The sequence below is a fragment of the Micromys minutus genome, assembly GCF_963924665.1.
Source record: "Micromys minutus genome assembly, chromosome: 6".
Taxonomy (NCBI): domain Eukaryota; kingdom Metazoa; phylum Chordata; class Mammalia; order Rodentia; family Muridae; genus Micromys; species Micromys minutus.
The window spans coordinates 71,550,491-71,574,629 of NC_137975.1; the positions used below are offsets into that span (position 1 = coordinate 71,550,491).

General features: G+C 41.6%; 1 protein-coding gene across 1 annotated transcript in view; it reads left to right on the top strand.

Annotated features, from left to right (window-relative positions):
* Positions 1 to 24,139, top strand: part of ELMO1 (engulfment and cell motility 1) — a 318,208-nt gene that overhangs the window by 168,194 nt on the left and 125,875 nt on the right. The window contains exon 10 of the mRNA XM_080918030.1: positions 9,033 to 9,169. Coding sequence (XP_080774156.1) covers positions 9,033 to 9,169 — 137 coding nt within the window. The remainder of the gene's footprint in view (positions 1 to 9,032; positions 9,170 to 24,139) is intronic.

The following is a 24,139-nucleotide window of genomic DNA, read 5'->3' on the forward strand; positions in this document are numbered from 1 at the left end:
GAAAGTGCTCCCCTACTGGCTGCATTGGCCTGCTCACCATCCAACTAGAACATTCCTCATAATCTCTCACTATCTTTCAGCTTCCTTAAGAGAAACAAAACCAGCAAGATACACACATACATGTGTATCTCTTTATCTGCATATGTATATATAATACACATACATGTATATAATATATTATAAATATTATATATGTGTATTATTTTCTTCATAAGAAATCTCTTATGTATTCATGAATATACAAATATTTCTTAGATTTATTATGAGGAATTGACTGGTAGAGTCACTGGAGACCAAGTAGCCCCAACATGCACTATGTGGGAACAAGAAAGCCAGGAAAGCTAGTGATAGATATTATCTGGTCTACATCTGAGGGACTGAGAAATGGGGACTTAATTTCAGATTTTGTCCTGCACAGAGGAAGTTGAGCTGACACATCCCAGATGAAGCAGTTAGGGAGGCGAAAGGATCAGATTCCTCCTCCCCTGAATTTTGTGCCATTGGATTTGAGTTGGTGCCCACCCATGCTGGCAGAGCAAGCTGTGGTATTCAACTGGCAACATCCAAAACCACTTCTACAGAACAGGCCAAGTCCATCTTGATCCAGAGAGTTCAACTTCACATTGACCCCCAAAGCCAGGTAGCCTGTGTTTATCAGGTTAAGTTGCTGTACATTGACAGCATTACAAAGCTACATGATTGAGTCTGCTTCCCAGTAAATGCATTCCCTGTACCTGCTTTGCATCCTTGGGCCAAGGATGTGCAGTCACATTGTTGGAAGTGGCTCCAGAAATTATTTATTTTTTCTCCCATTAGATAAGGTCCCAGGAGTGTGGATTCTGTTCTGTACATTTTTTTAAATCTGAGTTAGAGGACAAAGGAGAAGCGTAGGAAAATATCAGCATGATTATTTTATAATTACAAACAAATTCTGATGGGGTCTCTTCATTTCCATTATCAGAAATCTTCAGTTCCTGGAATTTATTGTTTGCTTTTGGCTAAACAGCTCACGAGATGACCTTGACAATGCTACCTTAAGACTTGCCAGAAGAACTGGGCTAACTCATGGGAAGCTAACTCAGTAGAACTTGCCACAGCTTAACCAAACGCATTGTGATTAAAATATAAATAATATATAATATAATAGCATGTGTGAGTGTGTGTGTATGTGGGCGTGCGTGTGCACACATATGTGTGTAAACTGTATGGCACAGAGCACTTGACACTTGATATGGCAGACATCCCTCCTTTCTCTATCCCACTCCTTTTATGCCCTGAGTTCTGTGAGTGGATACGCAGGTGTCTTACTGGAGACCCAGTTGTTTTCTATCTTTTATTTTCCATTCATCTGAAAATCGTATTGTTACACAATTACTCTGGAACTGTAGTTTTATAAGTCTTTGCATTTGATAGTATTGGGTTTTCTGAGTTTGCCACTTGAACTGTATGTACTAATTGCTAATATGTTTGTCTTTGTAATGTTTATATATTTGAATCATTTTACATTCATGCCTAATACCCACCACAGCTCAGTGAGATCAAAGCTCTTTTTATTTTAATGAAAAAATTAAGATTCAGTATAACCATAAGCTACTCAAGATCCTATTGCTAATTAATGGTGATACCGGGATTTGAGGCACACAGACCAACCTCCTGCCTTCTGTATGCACAGTCTTCATGACTGGGGCACAGCCTCAGGAGATTTGGGGTTAAAGAAGTGACTTGCTGTGCTGTATTTTAAGTTTCAGCATAAACACTGGTTTAGTATTTCTTTCCTTTTTCTCCAGACCCCGGAGAAAGGCCTACAAAAAAAGTGAACGGTGAAACATTGGATTCACCACTGTTTCTGTCTATTTAGATTTCATACTATTTTTAGGTTTGATAAATGGTAAAAGGAGCTACTAGAGTTCTATTAAAGCTGACTTCAGTAGCTGTGACATGCTGAAACTATTGAAAGCTCCAATTCTGTCTGCAGTGGTGGTGGTTGTGTTGCTTCTGTATTGGCTAAACTTACGGAAATGAAGGAAGTGCAAGTCTATTGCTTTGGCTCTCCTCACCTCTCCTACCTACAAAAGCTTCCAAACTTTAAGCATCTTTCCACACCATGCTGCTCTGAACAATCAGACAGAAAAGGCTTCCAGGTCTAAAAATAGAAAACCCAAGATCTTCTGGGAACAGCAAGAAAAATGCCTGCAAAAATACATAAATACAATTGTATGTATGTATGTATTATGTATGTATTATGTATGCATTCACATCTTAGAATTCATAAATGTATAACTGGGCTTACCTGAGAACCACAGATAGTCCTAATGTGAGTTTCTGTACCACAGATAGCTGCTGACATTTTGTGACTGCTCTGGCAATTGTCATGAGTTGAATTCTTTTGAATGTCTATGATTTGTCACCTGTTCCTTGTAATTCATAATTTTACAACAAAATGCCATATGTGTTGGGCCTATTTATTAATCTTTTAAAATGCACATTTTCAAAAATGCTTGCTAGTCAAATGGCTCCCATTGTCATGGTAGAAATGGTATAATTTTTCAATTGTTTCCAATGCTCATGTCTCCAAGTTATTACAAATGAACTCAGGTCATAGAGAGCTTTTTTAGCATCTTAAAAATTACATGTGTCTGAGAAAATTACTATGATAGAGTAAAATTGGTCTATACTTGCCTGTGTCTTCTTGTTATCACACCTTTAGTCGGCTACTTTCTTTTGTAATTGTCCACATTAGGTGGTATGACTCGGTTGAAAGGCTATAAAAACAACTAGCGATTTTCTAATGAAGAGTAAATACGAGCACAGAAAACATTAACCTAAATGAGGAATGCCTTAACATGCACCCTAAAATGCACAGATGGAATGTGTGGCCATTTTGTCTCTAGAGGGAGAGATAGGAACTGTGAAGCTTGGTGTAGACACAATTTCCAAAGGTTCTATAAATTTTGATGAGCATTAGAGAGTTATGAAAAAATTCACAATCTCATGTGCACACACAAGTGTTTGTGTTTGTGTGTGTGTGTGTGTGTGTGTGTGTGTGTGTGTGTGTGTGTGAAAGATGGGGGGGAATGAGTGGGCATTAGTTGGAATTAGCAACATTTATACCTATCTCATGTATAGGTATATTTTTGATGGGATCTCAGATGGGGGTTTTAAGGTCACAGGGCATTTTTAGAACCAGCTCTTCCTTCTTGCTCATACTTTATTCACAACAGTGCACAGGCCATTCCTTTCTGAGAAGCTCAGGACAATGTGGGCCTCATCTCATACTATCCAGTAGAAAATCAGAATACATATGCTTTGCCAGGTCCTCCTGGTTTGAATGACTTGTATTCTATGTATGCTTGTACTAGAGGCAGAACTTTGAAGAAATGGAGGCTAGTCAGTCACTGGGAGTGTTGCTGTGGTTAGGATTATTGCTGGTTCCTTGGAGTGAGTTATGTCTCTTATATGAATAGGTTTTTAGAAAAAAAAACTGCTTTCTTGTCCTAGGATGCAATATCTTCTTCTTACAAACATTTCCACATATCTTTTCATCTTCATGTAGACAAAAGACCTTAGAGGCATCAGATGTTAGCACAATGTTCTCAGACCCTTAAAACTGTCAGTGGTATAAAAAATCTTTCTATACAAAGCCTCCAGCCTCCAGTATTTTCTTACAGCAATAGCAAATGAGATGCTAATTCTGCTAAATAAGTGTGTCACATTCTTTGAACTTATTTTTAGAACTTACATGTGTAGATTATTGTTACTTATAAATGAATTAGATGTTGGCAAATTAACATTCTAACTTAACCCTGAAAATATCTTTATATTCCAAACTAAAAAGACCAGTGAGTCAATTCTCTTGTACAAAATAGAATCTCACTGAGATAAAAATAGTGTACTTCAGAACAATTTGGCTTTAAAAATGTCATGCTATTTTTGTCTCATTGAATGCTTCTCGCTAAATTTCATTTATAAAATCATCGCCTTCTGCTTCAATTTTTTTCTCCAATAAGCCTTGCTGTTTTCTTTTAAAGACAATAATAAACTCACCCTCCCCATAATTGCTTTTTTTAATCTCTGAATTAAAGGCTATTCTTGAAATCCAATCCTTCCTTGTTATTGTTAACAAACTCTGCTATGTCTGTGGCCTTGGACATCTGTACCATCGCTGATGGGATCGGTCATCCTCTTGATCCAAACTACATTGAGCTCACGCCCACACCCTCAGTGACCTGATAAAGTTCTTTTTAGGGTTGCATGGGAGAAGAGTATGGAGTCAACCATGAAAAGACTTTCCTGTGTAACCAGCTGACACAGCTAGGAATCAAGCCCCAGTAGTTTAACTTAAAGCATCAGTTATCATGGAGTCAGGAATGAACCACTTTACCTTTTTGACAGCTCTTGCCTTCAAGTGTATAAGATTATTCCAGTGGATTCAGTGACAGCTAATCTCTTTGGCCATGTGACACACCATGGAAAGAGGGAACCTTAGATGAAGAATTGTCACCATCAAGATTGGCCTATAGTAAAGTCTGTGGAGACATTTTACTGATTGCTGTTTGAGGTAAAAGGTCCCAGCCCACTGTGGGCAGCAGTATAGGTAGGCAGACCTTGGTTTTATAAGAAAGGCAGCGGAGCATGAATAAGCCATAGATCAAGCCATTAAGCTTCGTGCTGTGGTTTCAAGCTCCTGACTTGAGCTTCTATCATAACTTCCCTGGATGATAGACTAAAACATAAAATAAACCCTTTCCTTCCCTAAGTTATTTTTGGTTATGGTATTTTTCTAGAACTATACAAAGCAAACTAGGGCAGACTCTGGCTGTCTGTACTTTGAATGTTCTAGAGAAGAAAAAACTCGACTTCTCAATTCTGTTTGTTTGTTTGTTTGTTTGTTAATGTGGAAAGACCCTTAAAGAGTCACATATCCACAGAAGTCCTACAGTTGTCTCTTATGTGTCATGTGATAGACTCACTTGCCCCTGATTTGTTGTCTGCTTACTCGTCAGTGAAAGGGGCAAGTCTTAAAGAGTCACAGGATGAAGTGTGCGTGATGGTACACACCTGGTTTCCCAGGAGGCTGAGTTAAGAAGACCATGAGTGGAAGGCCATCCTGAGCAATGTGGAGAGACTCCTTCTCAAACAGTGCAGACGAGAATAAAACAGGAGTGTAAGGTGATGCCCAGGCAGTCTTGTCATGGAGAGTCTAAACACACTGGCTGCAGACATCGAAGGAACTCTGGATTTTGTTTCTGGACCTTCTGCAGGACACTTCACTCTGTGGCTCCTTAGGTTTCTGTGTGCAGATTGTATGAATATCTTCAGGGTGGGAAAATCTGAACTAAGATTTTACGGCCCAGTGAACAGCCTTTATTTGTGAAATTTCACCTTGGAAATCTTGATATCCCACAGGCTTTTACACAATCAATAAGATAATTTCCCTCATTCCTTCCATGTCTTCTGGAAGCCAAGGGCTATTCCTCAGCATCTTCTCACTTTCTCATCTCTAGCATTATTGGACTCTTGTATGCAGCTATGGGGTGACAATGAAATAGTAAAAAATATGCACCAAACCCTTCATCATGTGCTTTACAGATATGATTCAATGCTCTTGACCATCATATGATTACATATTACAGTTGGTGTAACAGGCTCTTAATCACCTAAAGATATACAGCATGTGAGGAAACATCAAATTTGATGTTTGCATGCAAATATGTTCACCCAGAACACTTGTACTCACTGCATCCTGCACATATTTTCTTAAATTACTAATCAAGTGCTTCCTAAACTTTACATATGAATAATTATGTGTCTAAGCATAGTTTTTTAAAAAATGTACAAACAGTGATTTAAGCACAGTATTCCAGAGGAAAAGCTTGGGTTGTTATGGGGCCTCCACAGTGGCACCAAAGCTCTTTCATTTCTTGGGCTGATAAGAGGGTTGTAGAAACAGTCATCACCTTACATCCCAGACGCAAAAGAATCAAACTAGAAGGAAAAAAAGAAAGGAGGATAAGCTAGTCGAGTCCCTCTCTCTTTCCTGGAAACTCTACTAAGAAATGTCTAGTTTTCTGTTATTGGTCATGATTTGTTCATGTGGCTTCTCTTAGTTAAAAGAGAGCCTGAAAAATTGTATTTTGCAGCTTCTTTCATTGTTATCAAGAGCAAGATTGGCATTCTGTTTACGTGAACCTAAAATTTTGAGTTTTGACTATGGTATTTTGTTTTTCATGGCAATAGAAAAGTAATAAAGGCGCCATGCACCTTGAAAAAGTCATCTCACCTCATCGTTCTGAATCTCCTATTTCTTATCTTTCAAAAAGGAAAAAATGAAAAAGAAAAAAGAAAACTAATACACCTTTCATGTGCTTGCATGTTGCTGATTATAACATACAAAACTTCCATCCAGTGCATGACCCACAGTGGTAGAATCTCTAGTTTTAGTACTATGATCACAGGGGCATGTGTTCTCAACCAGCAGAAAATAACTGCACTTGCTGCGGAGCCCCGTGGCCATGACCTGGGTTCTTGTTGAAGGAGATGTACAGGAGTTCCAGGGAAGTGCAGGGAGAAAATGGTTTTCTAAGCAGCAGTTGTCAGGAAATTCCCTGTGCTCTTAATGTCAGTGAAGGCTGGAAGCCTATGGCTGGGTCAGCTAAATTGTAGGTTTCAAATGCTTACTTAGGGCCACTTCAAAGAGCTCATGATGGAAGGCTTCATTTCTACAACTTCTGCTTTCCTCGTATATAAAATGAAGATACTCATAATGCCCACCTTCCTGCCTCGTTACAAAGATAGTTCCTGTGGAGCCTGGCCTGTAATGTGCATCCAGAAAATACTGCCGATTATGAGCTACTTCCCTCTTTCCACCCAACCAAAAACAAGGCTCGTGGGTTTTGGAGCTGTCTCTGCTCCAGTAGTGCTATAAAATTTTAACTAGGGCATAAAGTACACATATAATCACACCAGGTCCAAAAATGATTCTGTGATAATGTGATTAATAACGAGTTCTTGGATCATAATAGCATTTTAAGTTGCTTCTGTAGACTTGTAAATTCCGTAGGCTCCCATGCTCACAGAAGTGAGGCTGGCAGCTCATTGCCCAGGGCAGCAAGCTGTCCATTCTGCCTGTTTTGGTGTTACAAGCTCCCTAGATAGCTTTGTGTCTCAGGTCAAAACTCCACACTTGCTGACGTCTCTCTGGGGTGGAGTGACTTTACTTCTGTGTTCTTGCTTTTTCATTGCTGAGCTGTGAACAAGCTTGACTAGGAAATCGAGGGAAGTCCTTGGAACAGTGTGCTAGGATCTGAGACTTGTCAGGACCAGCACCTCTCTCTTTGCTCCTATTAACTTTTATCTTTCCCAGGGCAGGTTTTCTGTGAACTGTGCCAGGTGATCCTCTCTAAAGTCTAGAAAGAAAGGAGAATGATTTTCATCAATGCATTTAATAAAATACAAGCTAAGAAAGTGAAAGTAGTGTGCCCCTACTTGGCATGGGCTAGACACCACTCCAGATCTTTGTTTCTAGGTCCTTTCTGCATGACTACTCTGTCCTTACACTGTCTGGAGACACTGGCATTTGCATATATTTATATCAAGTTGTCCTTTCAGAAGGAGTGAGCTGTATATAAAGAAACACCCAGTTTCTTTACATGGGCAGATGTCTAGAAGCTCTATATTCATAAGGCCTGTGGATGGATAGGTTTGGCATAGCACAACTGTGCTGGAGCAGAACTTGCTTATTGAAAGAGTGCTAGGGTTCACAACGACAGTGGTGTTGCATCAGAAGTGGAGTGGCTCTTTAGATGCAGGGCAAAAAGCAGGAATTCTGTGGTGTAAGCTCCTTCCTCACTGTCCCAATCTCTCCCATCCTGAATTTCCAAAGTCGAAAATTTTGTCACCTCAGATATTGAACACTAACCAATCTTTGAAGCTACTCCAATAAAATAGAAGCATGAACCTTCAGTATTACAACATTCCCTCATACTGTGTGTGTGTGTGTGTGTGTGTGTGTGTGTGTGTGTGTGTGTGTGTTCGCGCGCGCATGCTTAAACTTTGGATATTTTGTGTGTTTTGTGGGGGTGGGGGGTAGTCACCAAGCTAAGTTCCTAAACTCTATCACATCTTCCTCTATGACATGGGTAATAAGAGGTTCTTCAGTGATCAGAAAAATTGTAATATTTATGAAAGGACTGTGTTAGGGGCCTGGAGAGATTGTGTAATGGTCAGGAGTGTTTATTACTTTTGGTGAGATGCTGTTTTCAAAGCTGGAATTAATTTTTGTTCTTAAAGGACTATAAAAGACCAAGCTTTGAACATTGCTAGAGTGAGGAGGGACTTAGGGCAAGGGGTGGGGAAGCAGGTCTGGGGGAAGGGATGGAGGTGGCTTGCCTGGACCTTTCCCAAGGATGCTCACCATAGCTCAGATTGGAAACAGTCTAAGCTAATTTCCTGGTTGCCTGAGAGAGCTGGATATTGCAGCATTTGGGTTGCTCTGACCTCCAGCCATCTGTGCCTGGCCTATAAAGTTAAATGGTCAGGTGGTATCAGATGGTGAATGATCACAGTCTCTGCTCACTACCCCTGTAAGAGGGGAAAATGCCCCCCGGAGAAATAATCAGAGATGCTGTTTTCAAAGCTGGAATTAATTGTATATCCAGGAAAGCCAGTCTTCTGCCAATTATTCTATTAGGATAATAATGGAGGCATTGCACCTTAGAAAACAGCGGGAATAGTTTCTCAAAGGTCATCTACCTCGGTACTCCTGGAACAAAGCCCTCGGGGGTCACTTCCTCCTGTGGATTAGCAACTGACATTTTATAGTCAAAATATGTACCTAAGAATAGACCTGACACTCTGACCTTAAGCTTTTAAGGGTAGGAGCTGTCCTTTGGTGACTTTTTAAAATTACTTTTTCCCCATGGTCACATAATCTTAAACATGTCCCTTTGTCTCTATGGACACCAAATGTGAGCTTGATCACATATTTCACTGTATTAATATCTCTGCCTCTGTCCCCATCTCTTCCCCTTTAGCGAGTGAGACCTGCAACGACTTTCACCCGATGTTCTTCACCCATGGCAGATCTTTTGAGGAGTTCTTCTGCATTTGTATCCAGCTCCTGAACAAAACATGGAAGGAAATGAGGGCAACGTCCGAAGACTTCAACAAGGTAAAAGGGTGTGGTCGCCTGCCATCCCACAGGTCTGGGGCTCATGCCTCGGGTGTGATATTCTTTGTCTTCTCAGCTGTATGTAGAAGTAGTGGTCAAGTGAAGAGAAGAAAACAAAGGGGGTGTAATTTTTAAATTATACCCAAAATGGAAGCAACCACTAGGTATCTGTTTGGGGTAGCTTTGGTTCCTTTGTCTCAGCCAAGACCACCAACAGAGATCCTTTCTGGAGAAACTGTCATGGTGAGGTTTTCCTTTGTGGTTTTGGTATGGAATGCTTTGTTACTGGTATGAGGCTATAAAGTAAGGTGTCATCTCTCCACCTGTGTAGAAGACAAGCAGAAAGCCAGCTGATACAACCCAAAAGACAACTGTATGGTCCATTGGTACACTTGTGTAGTATGGACACCATAAGGTCTTATGTCTACTTCTATGTCCAAAACATGGACACGCACACACACACACACACACACACACACACACACATACACACACATACACACGTGCACGCACACACACACACACACACACACACGCACACACGCACGCCAGGGTTATATGTACCATCTCAGAGGACAGCAGGAATACGTAGTCAGTTCTTTCCTTTAACCGTGTTGATCCCAGGACTTGAACTCGGGTTGCTAGGCTTAATGGCAGGTGCTTTTACCAGCTCAGCCACCTCACCAGCATGTTTGTCTGTTCTTCTGTTGTCACTACTTTCAGGAATATGTCTTTCCTGACTCCATAGGTGTGAGAAGTTCTTGGTCAACTTAGAGGAGTTAGAAACAGTTCCTGCTTTTAGAGACAAAGAACACATTCCTCCTTGCAACAGACATGTATAACAGTAATGGCTAATTATGTCTAATTTTCGCATCTGGACAAGTATAGTTTAGCCTATAACAGTTGTAACATGAGTCTAAACAAGGTTCTGGCCCATTGCCCAACCCTCCTCTCCTGGTCCTAAGGATGACAACTATCTAAGAATTTGGTGTGCTGCTTCTGTGGCCTTGGTACATAGACAACATCTAAACCCCTAACAGCACTTGCCTCCCTGTTACCTTCTGTCTGAATGTTCATCACCTCTTTTGTTTCCAAGTTCTGGTTTATGGCGTCTTGAACCTAATGGTTGAATAGAAAGGAAGGCAGGAAATTGGCTGAAGCCTGAGCCAGGCACTGAGACCTACCGTTTCCCTAGGCATAGTTACCTCACCCACAGGCCATTTCTCTCTGTGGTGCCTACCATCTTTCCTTTGCCCCTGGGACTGGTTCCTGAAATCCAGCCATCCCATGTGCCCCCACCCCACCCCCTTTAGCCCTGATCACCAAGGTGCAGTTGCTTTAGCATCATTGTCTGAGTAGGCATGATTCAAGAAGACTGGGGAGAAAAGAAGTCATTAATTCACTTGCAATCAGAGCCATAGCCTCCTCTGTGTACTTCCCTTGATTATGAAGAGACTTTGCTATTCAGGTGCAAATCACCCCGGAGAAAGGAGGCCTTCCCCACTCAAGCCACAAGAGGAGACTTAAATCAATAGCCTTTCAAAATGGTTGTGGCCACTCTGCCCTGGATCAGTGTGACTCTTCCTGTGCTGTAGTGGATAGAGCCATCCAGGGCTCTGTGTTCTATGTTAGGACACTGACTCCTTGTGGAATGGCCCCCTCACCATCGATGACGTGATATATATTACACACTGGCTCAAGAATTAGAGTCCGAGAGGGATCAAGCATGGGAAAGACAAGGAATTTTAATCTCCCGTAACACTCTGCTTTTCCCTGATTATGAAAGAAAAGATGAATTCATAAACATATACATGCATTTATTGAATATAAATAGACTGATACATATAGATAAATAGTAAATGACTTATATATTCATTTCCTATCCTTACTACCACAAATGACTGCAGAATTAGTAGCTTAATGCAAAGCCTTATGTTACTGTTTTATAACTCAAACGCTAATAGTGTCTCATTGCACCACGCTGAAGGCTTCAACAGAGCTATGGTTCAGTCCGAAACTTCTAGGGGAGAATTTTTTGCCTCCCAGTCTTCAGCTTCTAGAGGCTGCTGTATTCCCTGGTCCTCTCTGATACCATCCTATCCCTCTGATGTCCTTTTAAAAGTGTCCCAAGATTGTTTGGAATTTGGATAGTCCAGGATAATAACATCCCTGTGTTAAAGTTGCCCCTCCCCAGAAAAAAATCTTAATTCTACTGGTAGTCTAAATCACACTTTGCCACATGTAGCATATATGTCTTAGGGATTTTAAAACATGGGCTTCCTTGGGGGGATATTTTTCTAACCATTATTGTCTACATTTTATTTGTGTGTATTTTATCTTTGAGTGTTAATAACAACTTTCAATACAGTATTAACAGGTAAGCTCTCTTCTTGTTGAATAATCCCAGAATTCTGCTGGGAGCTACACACGCTCCCTACACATCTGTGTGTGTCCCTGTTCTGCTGCAGTTTCCCTTTTACGTCGGGGGAGGGGAGGGAACGGCAAGGAGTGTGCAGTGTGAGAGCTACTACCACAGTTCCATGCTGCCTTTCCGGGTTTTATTTCTTGATTCTTACCTCCTGCCTATCAACCACTGTGCTGCTTTACTCAATAAGAAATGAAGGCAGAGAGAAATGCTAAAATTGAAATCAGTTCACTTTTCTTCTTGTTATTAACTTGGTAGCAGAAGAGATTGAATTTAGGAACAAATGTGGGCTTGGAGTTACTGGTAGATATAAATGATTTCATGTTCCCGAGACTGTCTAAATTGGGATTCAGGAATATTTTAAAAGAACCCAACATGAACCAACATTGCTCTTGAAATAACTTTGGATACTATGTCAGGCTCTGGTTGGTTTGTATACAACATGACAGGGGGATTGAATTGCCTACCTCAAGGGCACTAATTCAAAATTTTAATTTCACCATCGTACCACATGTACCGTGTTCTAGCAGAGGCAGGAATAGCTTCTGCTTGCCACCTGACTTGTGAAGGTATCTGGGATTCGAAAGTCAGGTATCTGGGGTTCGAGAGAAGGTATCTGGGATCTGAGTGTCACTAGTCAGTGCCACTGCTGGAAGAAGGCATTTGGAAAAGCAGCTGTCTACTGCTCTTCCCGTCCAGAGGAGCAACAGATAGAAGGCTTTTCTTATTTATGTAAGAGAAGCAGAATCGGAGGGTGATTAAAATATTTATGTTTTGGAAAGAACTTTCACTTTCTCAATATAGCAGTCTACAGAATAATCTATGATTCAGGCCACTGAGTTTGTATTCTGTGTTTTTGCCTTTTATTACCAATATTTTAGAACATGCATTATTTATTTGTAGGGGTGTCAGGGACAAACTACACTGCTGCCAGTTGCTTCTTCACACAAGCAGCCCAACCATCACTTGAGGGCGTCCTTTGCAGTGTTTCATTTACAGGAACTTTATTTTATGCTTGTATATGCTTAGATAATGTAATTATTTCAACAAGGGTCTGCATGTGGAATATGGATCTATGTAGCAGTATTCTTCAACCTTGGGTACATTTGGAGCACATGGGGACTCTTATCCCATGGACAGTTGAACCACAGACCCGTCACACCATGGGCTGAAAAAAAGCTACCTATGAATTGTTTTTATGAAGTTAGTCATTCACTAAAGCTGATTTGTAACAATGGAATTTCCACCTCTTGATATCAGCCATATATATTTTCAACCAATATAAACTGCCTGCATTGACAGAGTACTGTGACCATTCCTCATACTCAAAATTTTCATGCCTGAATATTAACAAAACATAAACATGCAAATGCCATCTCTTCCTCTCTTATTGGTAATGTTATAGTAATTGAAGTCATAACTACAAAAATGGGCCGAGGAAGTAAATTTATAGGCAGATGTTACATGGCTTTTTAAAAAGGAAATCATTGAGATAAATCTCATCTACAAACATGGGTAATCAGCTTTTTGAAGGGCATTTTAAGTATGTCACGTTAAAATGCTAGTCAAGATGTTAGTGAACCTTACACTAAGTTCTGAACCGAATGACTAACCTAACAGTGGCAACATTTCCCCTATGCTGATTTCAGCAACTTGTTTACAAGCAGCTTTACTAACTGACTTGGTTTCCCACACTGACACACTATGATAGCACCTAATAGAAAACAGGCAGGTCTCATGAATCGTGTGTTCTGAACCATTGATGAGAATTATCACCTCTCCAAAAACTGACGACTTGGTCAGACTCATTTAGTGGTGGTTAGACCATTCTAAGGACAATCAACTATGTCTTTTTATGGTATTAGTGGCATTATCAAAATCAACATCATAAACAGAGATGACACAACTTTGCATGTTTCGATGTAAGAAAATGGAAACGACAATTTTAAAAGTAGCCTTTCCGTGAAGTAATAGAGCTGTTTTGGACTTTTATCCAGCAGCAAAATAATCTAGGCACACTTTGCTAGGGTTTGGAATCATAGACCCAGAGATGAAAAGTCGTGGATGCTTAAAATATCAGAGGCTGTTGTGGGACAACCCAGGTTCAGCAAAGCAGCTTCTGGATGGCCAAGCTGTAGGCATCATCTGTGTCTACGTGAGAAAATCCCCAATTAGAAAGAATTGGAGAATGGACCAGAAGGAAACATTCTTAGAAATCCCCAGGGAAGAATGTGTTTTGGTGTGGCATAAAATGGGATGGTGTTTAAAATGTTAAAGCCAGCAAATGCCTGGGCTCAAAGGGAAAGGCTTACTTTTGCTTTTGGCTTACTGACTTTCTGTGTGTGCTTTGCAGAGGACAGTTGCATATTCAGAAGTCCTCCTCCTAGGCCTGCTAAGCTCACTCTTTAGGTTCACTGAGCCAGCCTATGGAATGAAAGGTAGTCTGTAACTCTACTCATGAATAATCATGAGCCTCCTCATTTGCATGAGGCAGGTGACTGTAAAATATCTTGCAGCAAGTAATGAAAGGAAGCTTTGTGTGTCAGGGCCCAGGGGGAGCTGAGAGGACTCAGAGTTGTTTATCTTCATTAGAATTCCATCTAGTGCTGTTGTTACTGATCTGAACTGGACCTGGTGTGGCTCATAAAGTAGGTGTACATTTTAATTGAAACATGCATATTTAAGCAGAGGAGATGTTGTTTAAAGAAACCCCGTGTCACGCAGTGAGATTATGTATTATTTTATCTGTTCAGGCTATTAACAAGTATTTAATCAAAAGCCTTCTGGTCTGCCACAGTAGGTTTGTATGTTTGCGGACAGACAGACATCCTCTAGAACCAAAGGCACTGTAGTGAAGAGATGTATTGTTTTCCTTTAACATTTCCCAAATGAATAGTGGCAACTGGACGCCTGTGTTCGTGTTTGTCACCTGCTCATCTGGGGTAGCGTTGGGCTTTGTTCATGGCCTTTGCCACTTTTTATTACATTGTCCTCACCAGTCACAATTACACTATCTTAGGACAGCAGGAAGACCAAAACTTTGACACAAAGCATTTGTTGAAAGAGACTGTAAGGTATCTGCTTCATGGAAACAGCAAGTGTTGATAGCAGCTGACACAAGGCTGAGCCAGGCAGGCGACGGCAGTGTGGAGCAGCATTTTACAACCTCCTTTGGTTACGCCCCTGTTAGACTTTTTAGATAATTTCCCTTCCCTGATCGTCTTTTCTCCTGAAATTGTTATTACAGAAATACTGAGAGTTGTGTATTGGTACCCCAGGTAGTTTTTCTAGTATAGAGAACTACTCAATTTTGACTTGGTCACAAAGGGGATTTGACCACAGTAGAAACAAATTCCTAAGTGACAGAGCTTTCTTTTAATGTTCCTGATACTGAAAGTTTCCTTTTCCCTGCTCATCCCCCAATGTACTACATGTGACTCAGTGCCAGACACACTGGTGACTAAAAAGCCCAGCTCTTCCTTTCTTGTACCTGAATAACCATGTGGAAAGGACTCAGCAGCTTTGAGCTTCAGGTTTCTCATCTGTGGTATGAGAGCGAGAACTTTGCCTACCACTCAGGACTGCTCTGTACTCTCCTGGTGTCATGTAAATGAACTGTGTGTCTTGTTTCTGGTTGGAGCCGGTCCCAGGCAATGGTAATATGCAGCTAGGAGACCATATGCCATAGCGTTCTAACTACAAACATTTCCAGGAAAAGTACACAAGACTTGGGTCAGGGACATTTCTGACAAGATGATCTGTTGCTATGATTCTGGGGTCACAGGGAGTAAGGCTCCTTCATGAAGAAGCTTGCCCAGCTGTCCTGCACCTCTGCACACACTTACAAATGAGAATGCAGGGAGACCCAGAGTCCTCCAAGATATCATTTTGTTGTTTCTGTTTATGGAATTACAGTAGAAATGGTTAAGTTGTTTAACATGTGTTTGAAAGACTAGCTGTAACCACAGGATGCTGAAGTCATGGCCATTGTGTTTCGCCTCTGGACATTGTCTACCACTGAACATGTGTAGTATAAAATTCATGAGTTTCACGAAGAGTCCCAGATAAGCCTGGCAATGCTAATATATTCAGAGGGTATCCCTTTGTAATCCAAAACTGGCATAGAGTTTTCACTTCTAAACTATCTTTTCCTCAAGACTGTATAACTTTCTATGCTGTGTCCAGATTTGGCAACCTCGAGAAGGAAACAATTAGCAGGTTCTTCTGCTGGACAGAAGCATGATCTATCAGTCCCTTGGTTCAGTTACAGGCTATCCCTTAGCAGAATAGTCACTACTCACCAAGCTGATTGCCCTATTCATCCAACTGTGCTTTGGGGACTCTATGAACGGCTAACAAGTTCCTGTGACCTGAATTCCAGACTCCAGTGTGGAGCATAGGAGAGATTTGATAATGGCAGAGAACGCATTTTATTAGTGTATGTTCAATTAACAGGCAATCACCTGCATTTTAAGTAAGGTATAATGAGATGAAAGCAGTTTAAATTAAAGGGTACCATTAGGTGCTGGCCTCTCATAAAGTGTAAGACCTCGTTGATCTAAAAAATATTTATCTTGTAATTGCAAAGTAAATTATGTTTAGTGGGAGATTGTAAATGAAGTTGTAGTGAGTGCAGTACAGAAAGCCATGGCTCCATCATGCAGTCACTTTCTATTGTCACCTGAAATGCCAGGTGTGATGGGTAGAGTCCTAAGGTCAAAGCAGGGACACAGGATGAGATAAGGAGTCTGTATTTAGCTACTGCTCTGATGCTCTGATAAAAATGCCATAATCGAAGAATTTTCCTCAGTGTTCCAGAGGGCTAGACATCTTCTCCAGGGAAGTTCTTACTAACAACAACTCACTCAGATGTCCCTGGGGTACCTACCACCCTGCTCTGTCGCTGTAGATACCTGTTCTCTACAGCCCATGGCCGTGAACTACTAATTCTCAAGTTATCTCACAACCACTGCACAAAGAGCACGGCCATATCTGCACGTGGGCTAACAAGGTGATCGACTGAGCAACAGTGTCAGTGTCAACTGTTCTTTCCATAAGCCCTTGTGTGTACCGCAAGCTGGGCACCAGAATATGAAAACAACAAGACATGAACAGTTCTGGTAGGACAGACAAGTAGTGGTGTTCTCTTTGAAGACTATAGGCTGGCCTCTGAAACTAATTGCTAGCCAGAGTCATATCAGCACTGCATAACCCTTTATCCTTTCATCACTAAATTGGCTCACACGTCCCTCTTCTCATCCCAGATGTGGTCAGCTTGATGCCTGGTCACACTGCGCTTGCTTGGAGACAGTCATTGTACCTACAAGTCTTTGCCATAGTCCCCTTGGCTTGCCACCAATCTTGCACCGATGTGACATGCCTAGGTGTGAAATGAGCAGAGTGCCTAAGAGCTGCACACTCCGTAGCTGCTGCTAACTTGGGGCACACCCCAGACTAAGACATATGGGCACAGTTATCTGCAGTCAAGCTACACAATTGGAAATGTCTAGGTATGGACCTAAAGACCGGGGAATATAAAAGTCTTTTGTGACTGCTTGTTATGCAGCATCTATGTGGCAATAACTAAGACAGCAACTGTTAAACTCACGTAGCTTCTGTCTTTGAAATCTCCTTGCTTTCAAACACAAATCTGACCATATTATTCCCACTTCGAATCTTCCTGAGGCTGTCTGGTACCTGGCTTTGAAAGTTCCATGGTAACATACTTTGCCTGCCTCTATGTCGTGGTTTTACTCCCCACCTTCCCTAGGCTGCCAGCACAGCCTGAATGCCCACCTTTTTTTTTTTTTTTTTTTTTTTTTTTTTTTTTTTTTTTTTTTTTTGTGCGTGCTGGAACACTCTCAGCTCTCAGCATTAGTTCATCTGCATTCTCTCTGCCAGAAACATCTTCTCCCATCTGCCTCTTGAGAGCCTACTTATCCTTTAGGGTTTTTGTGCCACCTCAGTGTGAAAGTTAGTTCAGTACAAAGCTTTGCACCTCTCCCTCCACAGTGTGGAATTCAAATATTCTATTGGAAAACATCTTCTAACTCTACAGTGGCTTTTAATTATAAATCTAACTTTCCAAATTAAGTCTATGTATTGCTGGTTGCAGGACTTTCATATCTTCGAATTCTCTAGATGCTTTGGAAGTATCGGCTCAATTAATTTGGGTGAAATTCTAAAGGAATGGCCAGAAATGTCTGATTCATCACTTAAATGGTCCTTCTGGCCAAAAGTGGAATGGATTTACATCATTTCAATATAGAATGGATACTGTGTCTCAGCTCCGCGAGGCCAGAGGTACGATTTTACAGTTATGCTGACTAAAGAGTTGTCTCATTTAGATATAACAGCACACGGCATAATCCCAGCACTGTGGATGTGCACAGATATGAAATGAGCAGAGAATTTGGGAACTGTGTACTATGAACAGCTGCCACTGACTCAGTGCAGTCCCCAGACTAAGGCAGGAGGATCAAGAGTCCAAAGCCAGCAAGTCTGAAACCAACCTGTACACTTTACCACAAACCAAAACCAAGCCAGCCAACAAAGAGAGTAACCTACCATACCTGAGATAACCTCTACGGGTCAGTCCTGCATGCATCTACCCTTCAAAATCTCTTCTTCAGATACCAGTGTTTTGAAAGATCTATAAAATTACTTTGCCATTTGTTTTTTAAAGGCACAGTAATAATCATTTTTCTCCCAGTGTAGCTTATGTAAAGTGGTGGAAACCTTCAGAGAATGTGATCCACTACAAAATGAACTGAGTTTCTCTTTTCCCGAGCAGCACAGTTGGAACTGTGCTCTCGTTTCCAGCCCCATCCATTCATTATATCACTGTTAGTCACGCTTAACCCACACACCCCAGCAATTCAGGGAGCCCTCTAGTCTCTCATTTGTCATGTGTTCAGGTCATTGAGGGGAAATAATGTCAATAATAGCATTTATTCTGTCCTAAGATAGCTGCCAAAAGATGTTCCAGGGCAGAGGACAAATGCCGCTTCTGGCTCTTATCCCTTCGAGGTTATGGGTGCTACCCAAGCACACCTTCGAATGTGTGAGAGTCGGGCTTCTGGGATGACAAACAGGAAAGTGTAAAACTCGCCCCCCCCCCCCCATGACAAACAGGAGCATATAAAACTCATCTCTCCAACTGTCTGTCTGCTTGGCTGTCTCTCTCTCTGTCTCTCTCTCTCTTTCTTTCACTCACACACACACACACACACACACACACACACACACACCACTATGAGTTTACCTTTGCTTCCAAAATTCTCTTCCATTAGGGGGACATTGCATTATTTCATGAGTAATATAACACAGAAAGACCCCTCAGGATGCAGTTTGTCTAGGAGGAATTGGAGGTGTTATATTCCTTGGATGGGCTCTGGTCCCCATATTCTATATTTCTAGTTCACATCCCCATTGGTGTGGCATGGTTAGATCTGAAGTAGGTGGCATATGGATTTTTGCTGCTTGAACTGCCACCGTAGGAAATGTCATTGGCACAGAGTGCCAGATTTCCATTTCGTGAATCACAGAGCATGGAATTCTGTCTGAAGGCTTCCTGGCTGCAACTTGTCCTTAAAGCAGAGGGGACACAAAGGTCTGCATCTCCCATGTGTGCCGCTCCTTTATACGTAGTGTACCATGAGGGAAAATCTGCGTGCAGTAGACATGGACATGTCGATGACCTCAGGTGTGGCGGAAAGACTGTGTGGCTTCTTAAATTGTTGTCACTGAGTAAGCAGGTTGTTTTCCCCTCTGAGCCTTAGTCGAACAGATACCAATGAGGTATGGTTGTTTTCTAAGTTTTTTCAGATAAATAGAAGTTTTCTTGTGCATGTACCAGAAAAAGACTATGAGTAAAAGATCTCTGTGTTTAGAGGATGGTGTTCGCCACAATGTTGTCATCACTAGAATTTTCAAATTGTAAGTCACTCCGCAGCAGAGTCAACTGATGTTGTCACTCATAGACTCAGCTTCTGTCTCCTCTCTTGCCTATCTACTTACTGAGGAGCCAAGAGAAAGTTGAATGATATCCAAATAGATTATTAGAAATAACTCTATGAAATTGTCTTATACTTGACAGTTTAAAAGTTATTTCCTTTATTTTTGAGATTATAATTATAGCGTCTTCCCTTTTCCCATCCTTCCTGCTAAACCTCCTGTATATCTCTCTTTGCTCTCTTTCAGATTCATGGCTCCCTTTTTAGCTAATTGTTGTTTTATACACACACACACACACACACACACACACACACACACACACACCTCTAAATACATTAAAAAAAGAGAAAGAGAGAGAACATCTGTCTACCCGTGCTGTGGGATATTACTTGTATGTGTGCTTTTAGAGTACAGGAATGTGACGTGGTTTTTAGTTGTGTGTCACATAAGAGCAGAGGTGGCTAACCTCCAGAACTGACCACTGATTGCCATCCTGAGTTTTCCACAGTCGCCTTTCCTCTTTCATGTACCCTGTTCTCTGATCATTTAACTGATTAAAGAAATTGCCATAAAGTCTACAGGACTGACTCTGAGCCCATGGAATGGGGTTCAGTTCTAACTCCAGCATTTCTTTTATGGGTGATTAACTGACTTCCAGTGAACATTCCAAATTTCAGGTATTTTATTCACTTCTTTGCAGCACCTTGACCCTTTTGGACGCTTGTCTTTCTTGCTGAAGACTGTCTCATGGTGGCTTACAAAGTGCATGTATGCAAGAAGAATCCAAGCACACCTACACATACAGAGACCAGCCTACGCTGAGAAAAGTTACACACAGGACATGAATGAATTATTGTTCTTTCAGTTACTCCTATTATCTGTAGAAATGAAAGATAAGCAACACTACATCTACACTAAAAAATGGGAGCATGACTTTCAGTCGTGATGTCAGCCCTGTGTATTTAACACCAAGAAAAGGAATGCTGTGCTGTTGCTTAGCTTTTTGCAAGTGCACATCACGAACAGATGTCCACTTACCCAAGGTACAGAACCAGCAACAAACCAAAGAAATGATTCTAGCAAATCAATCTTGGTAGTGATGAGTTTAATTGGAGCCTCTCATGGGAAAATTGGTGAGAAGCGTCTACAGAAGTATGAACAATCTGTGTGTAAGCCACCAAAGAAAGGGCTGCTAGTCCCAGAAACTGTTGACTACATAGATATCTCCCAGAGGAGGTAGGGCCTTTCGGATCCTTCCCCATCTCCATTATAGAAAGCTAATTTGTCCAATGGCCTGTGAGTGGACTGCAACTAATAATCAATGATGCTGAGAGCTCTGGAGGGCCATCCAGTGCCCAGAGGACAGTGTTTCCCCAACACATGCTATTTCTAAGACAAAAATTAGACTGGAGCTTGTACTGGCTGGGTTTGTGTCAACTTGACACAAGCTGGAGTTATCACAGAGAAAGGAGCCTCCCTTGAGGAAATATCTCCAAGAGATCCAGCTGTAAGGCATTTTCTCAACTAATGATCAAGGGGGGGGGGGAGGACCCAGCCCATTGTGGGTGGTGCCATCCCTGGGCTGGTGTACCTGAGTTTTATAAGAAAGCAGGCAGAGCAAGCCAGTAAGTGACATCCCTCCATGGCCTCTGCATCAGCTCCTGCTTCCTGATCTGCTTGAGTTCCAGTCCTGATTTCCTCTGCTGATGAACAGCAGTGTGGAAGTGTAAACTGAATAAAACCCTTTTCTCCCCAACTTGCTTCTTGGTCATGATATTTTGTGCAGGAATAGAAACCCTAAGCCAGAGCTGTACAGTTATTCTAAATGTAAGACTGGGAAAAAGTTCTAATGAAAAAGATGGACATGCCAACTCATAACACTTAGATCACCATGAGCATCTGCATCTCCCCTACTCTGATCTCTTCTGTCCGTCCAAAATATGTAGACCAGTCACCACAGTCCTTACACAGTATTTTCTAATGCTTTCCTCTGTCAATGTTGCATTCAGTCCCCACCTGCCCCCGTGGTGACAAATTCTCCAGGAGAGAATGCTGTCTCTGCTGCCTCTCATTCTTGCTGTGGTCCATGTCACTTGTTCACCTGCTACAGAAGCTTGTCTAGAGTAGCACTGAGCTCCAGACTGTCAGGACGGGAGCTCTCTCACCAGAGCTAGTCTCATCTCATTGCTCTAAAGCATGGCCGTCCCACCTCTGAGATCCTGGGATCTTTGGCATGTTACACTTGAGCAATGCTGCCATTGTTCCACTGACCTCTTTAACAAACAATCTCTATGCCTACCCCTTTGTTACGATTGTATTTTTGTACAATGTCTTCCTGGGTGCTCAAAATCCCTTGACTTTAATAGAGGACAAATTGAAACCTCCTGAAGTTCATTTGCATGGCTTATCCACAGACCCTTCAAACTGGACGAGTCTAAAATGAGTCTTGTTTTGTTCTCCTCTCAGTGGGCTTATAGTGTTTTCTAACTACAAGAGCTCCTTGGTGATCTACCCACCTTTTTTTACTTCAAACCATGGGTTGATCTGACTTTCTAACTTCCTTCTAGTAGGGCCCTTAAACCTACCATCCTGCTAGTACTGGACTCAGGGCCATCTGCCATGCTGTGCTGGAACTCTGCAGCAGCTTCCATCTCTCCTGCAGACTGTATGTGCCTTTTATTATTTATTAAGCCTGGACTTGGGCCATCTAAAAACTGTTTTGTCCCTGGCTTCCAGAAGAATCTTCTAAAAACACTGGCTTATGGCATGATCTCTCCATACTCAAAACTCTTGGGGAGAGGGTGGCTAGAAAGATATCTCAGAGGTTAGGAGCACTTGGTTTTATTAGAGAAGATCCAGGTATCTGCTGTGGGGGATGGTCAGCAGTGCATACCAGAAGCACTTTCGGCTCAGGCTGAAGTGCATCAGTGGGAAGGGGAGTCACCAGAATGCTTTTAGAGGTGAACATCTCCTAAGTGTCCATGATGCTGGGGAGAAAAACAGAGTACCCCAAAACCTCCATACTGTACCTGGGAAATCTTCTGCCATATACTTAGAGGTATTCCCGGGAATTGGATAATAAACTTAATTCTAAAGGGTTCCTGGGGTGAACTGGGTGGGTGTAACTTCACAGTGAAATGCATAGACAAAGCAATAAAATGTACATTGTACAGAAATCACCCAAAGATACAAAGAGAACTACTTTTAAGGGAGCGTTGGCCTAAGACTCAGAGCACAGTGGGGGGAAAGCAAAATCTGCAAGGAGTTGGAGAAGGATGAAATATAATTGAATACAAGAGGACAAATTCAGTCAGCTGAACTTTATTAATTTCCAGGTACCAAATGTGAAGACGTGAAAGAAGCACTCGAGGGCATGTTATTGGTGCTTTCTAAGCATTTAGTTTAGTAAATGGACACCTTACTTCAAACTGAAATTCTTGTTGAAATATATTTTTTCCAGTGTATTTTCTGAAGAGCCAAGATGTGTAGTATGAAATAGATTCCACAACAGCACACGCAAGAACATTTATCCATGATTCAACACTGGTGATTATTTGAGCCATTTGCTCCATAATTCCCATGCCTGTCAGTGTGCTGGTAGAACTGTCGACATGCACATATGGAAACCGTACTTCATAGTCTCACTGGGACGACGTGACGGAGGGGGGCACTTTCATACTGCATATTAGCAGATTTCTTATCACCCATGGGGCCAACATTTTATTTGTACCATCAACTTAATAACTACTTTCTGAAGTTAGAAACTTAAGTATCAAAGTGAGCAGCAGAGTAATAAAATCAGATGATGTCATATCTGAATTTAGCTCCCGTGCAGTTGAGGATGCTGTTCCCTGTGAGAGTTGGGGGTAAGGAGTTGGCAGTATTTGTCCAGGAATCAAGACACACAGGTGTCTTTAGCTGAGAGTAGGATGAAGGAATGTTTGAATCCATGTGGTGATTTTAAGCAGAGAACCATTGGGCTTAGAGAACAACCAGCTCATCCCAGTGAGGGCCACAGTGCTTCACTGTGTTCAGGCACACTGTTGACATTGCGTTTCTGCAGCATACAGTTGCCGCTACTCAATGCAACTTCACACACAGAGTTGTGATAGTCCCAGCTTCCGATAACAACCATTTTCATTACAGAAGATTAACATAAAAATAATTTTTATAAGTACTTTATAACTCCAGGTGACACCACTCTCCTCTGTGGAACGCCCTGCCCACTCTGTTTCTATATTTATTTTGTGCAGATCTGTTGCAAATCCATCTGCTTTGTCTATTGTCTTCTATATCTGTCACATGACCTCCCTGGTTGTGGCAACCTAATTCTCCTGCGAGCTGCACTAAGTCTTTACCTGCTGGCTAGAAAGGACGTCTACTTCCTTGCTTCAGCTTCTTGTTTCTCTTTTTCTCAGCACTGTTTGCCTTTCCCTCATGCCTAGCTTACCTCTGGCTAGTTGATGTGCTGATGTATCTGTCCATCTGAAGCAGAAATGTAGAGGAAGCCATAGTCTCTAGTGCTTAAGCATTTGGTGAAAAAAAAAAAAAAAAAATTTAATGTCTAGCATTTTGGATGAAAGTAGTCC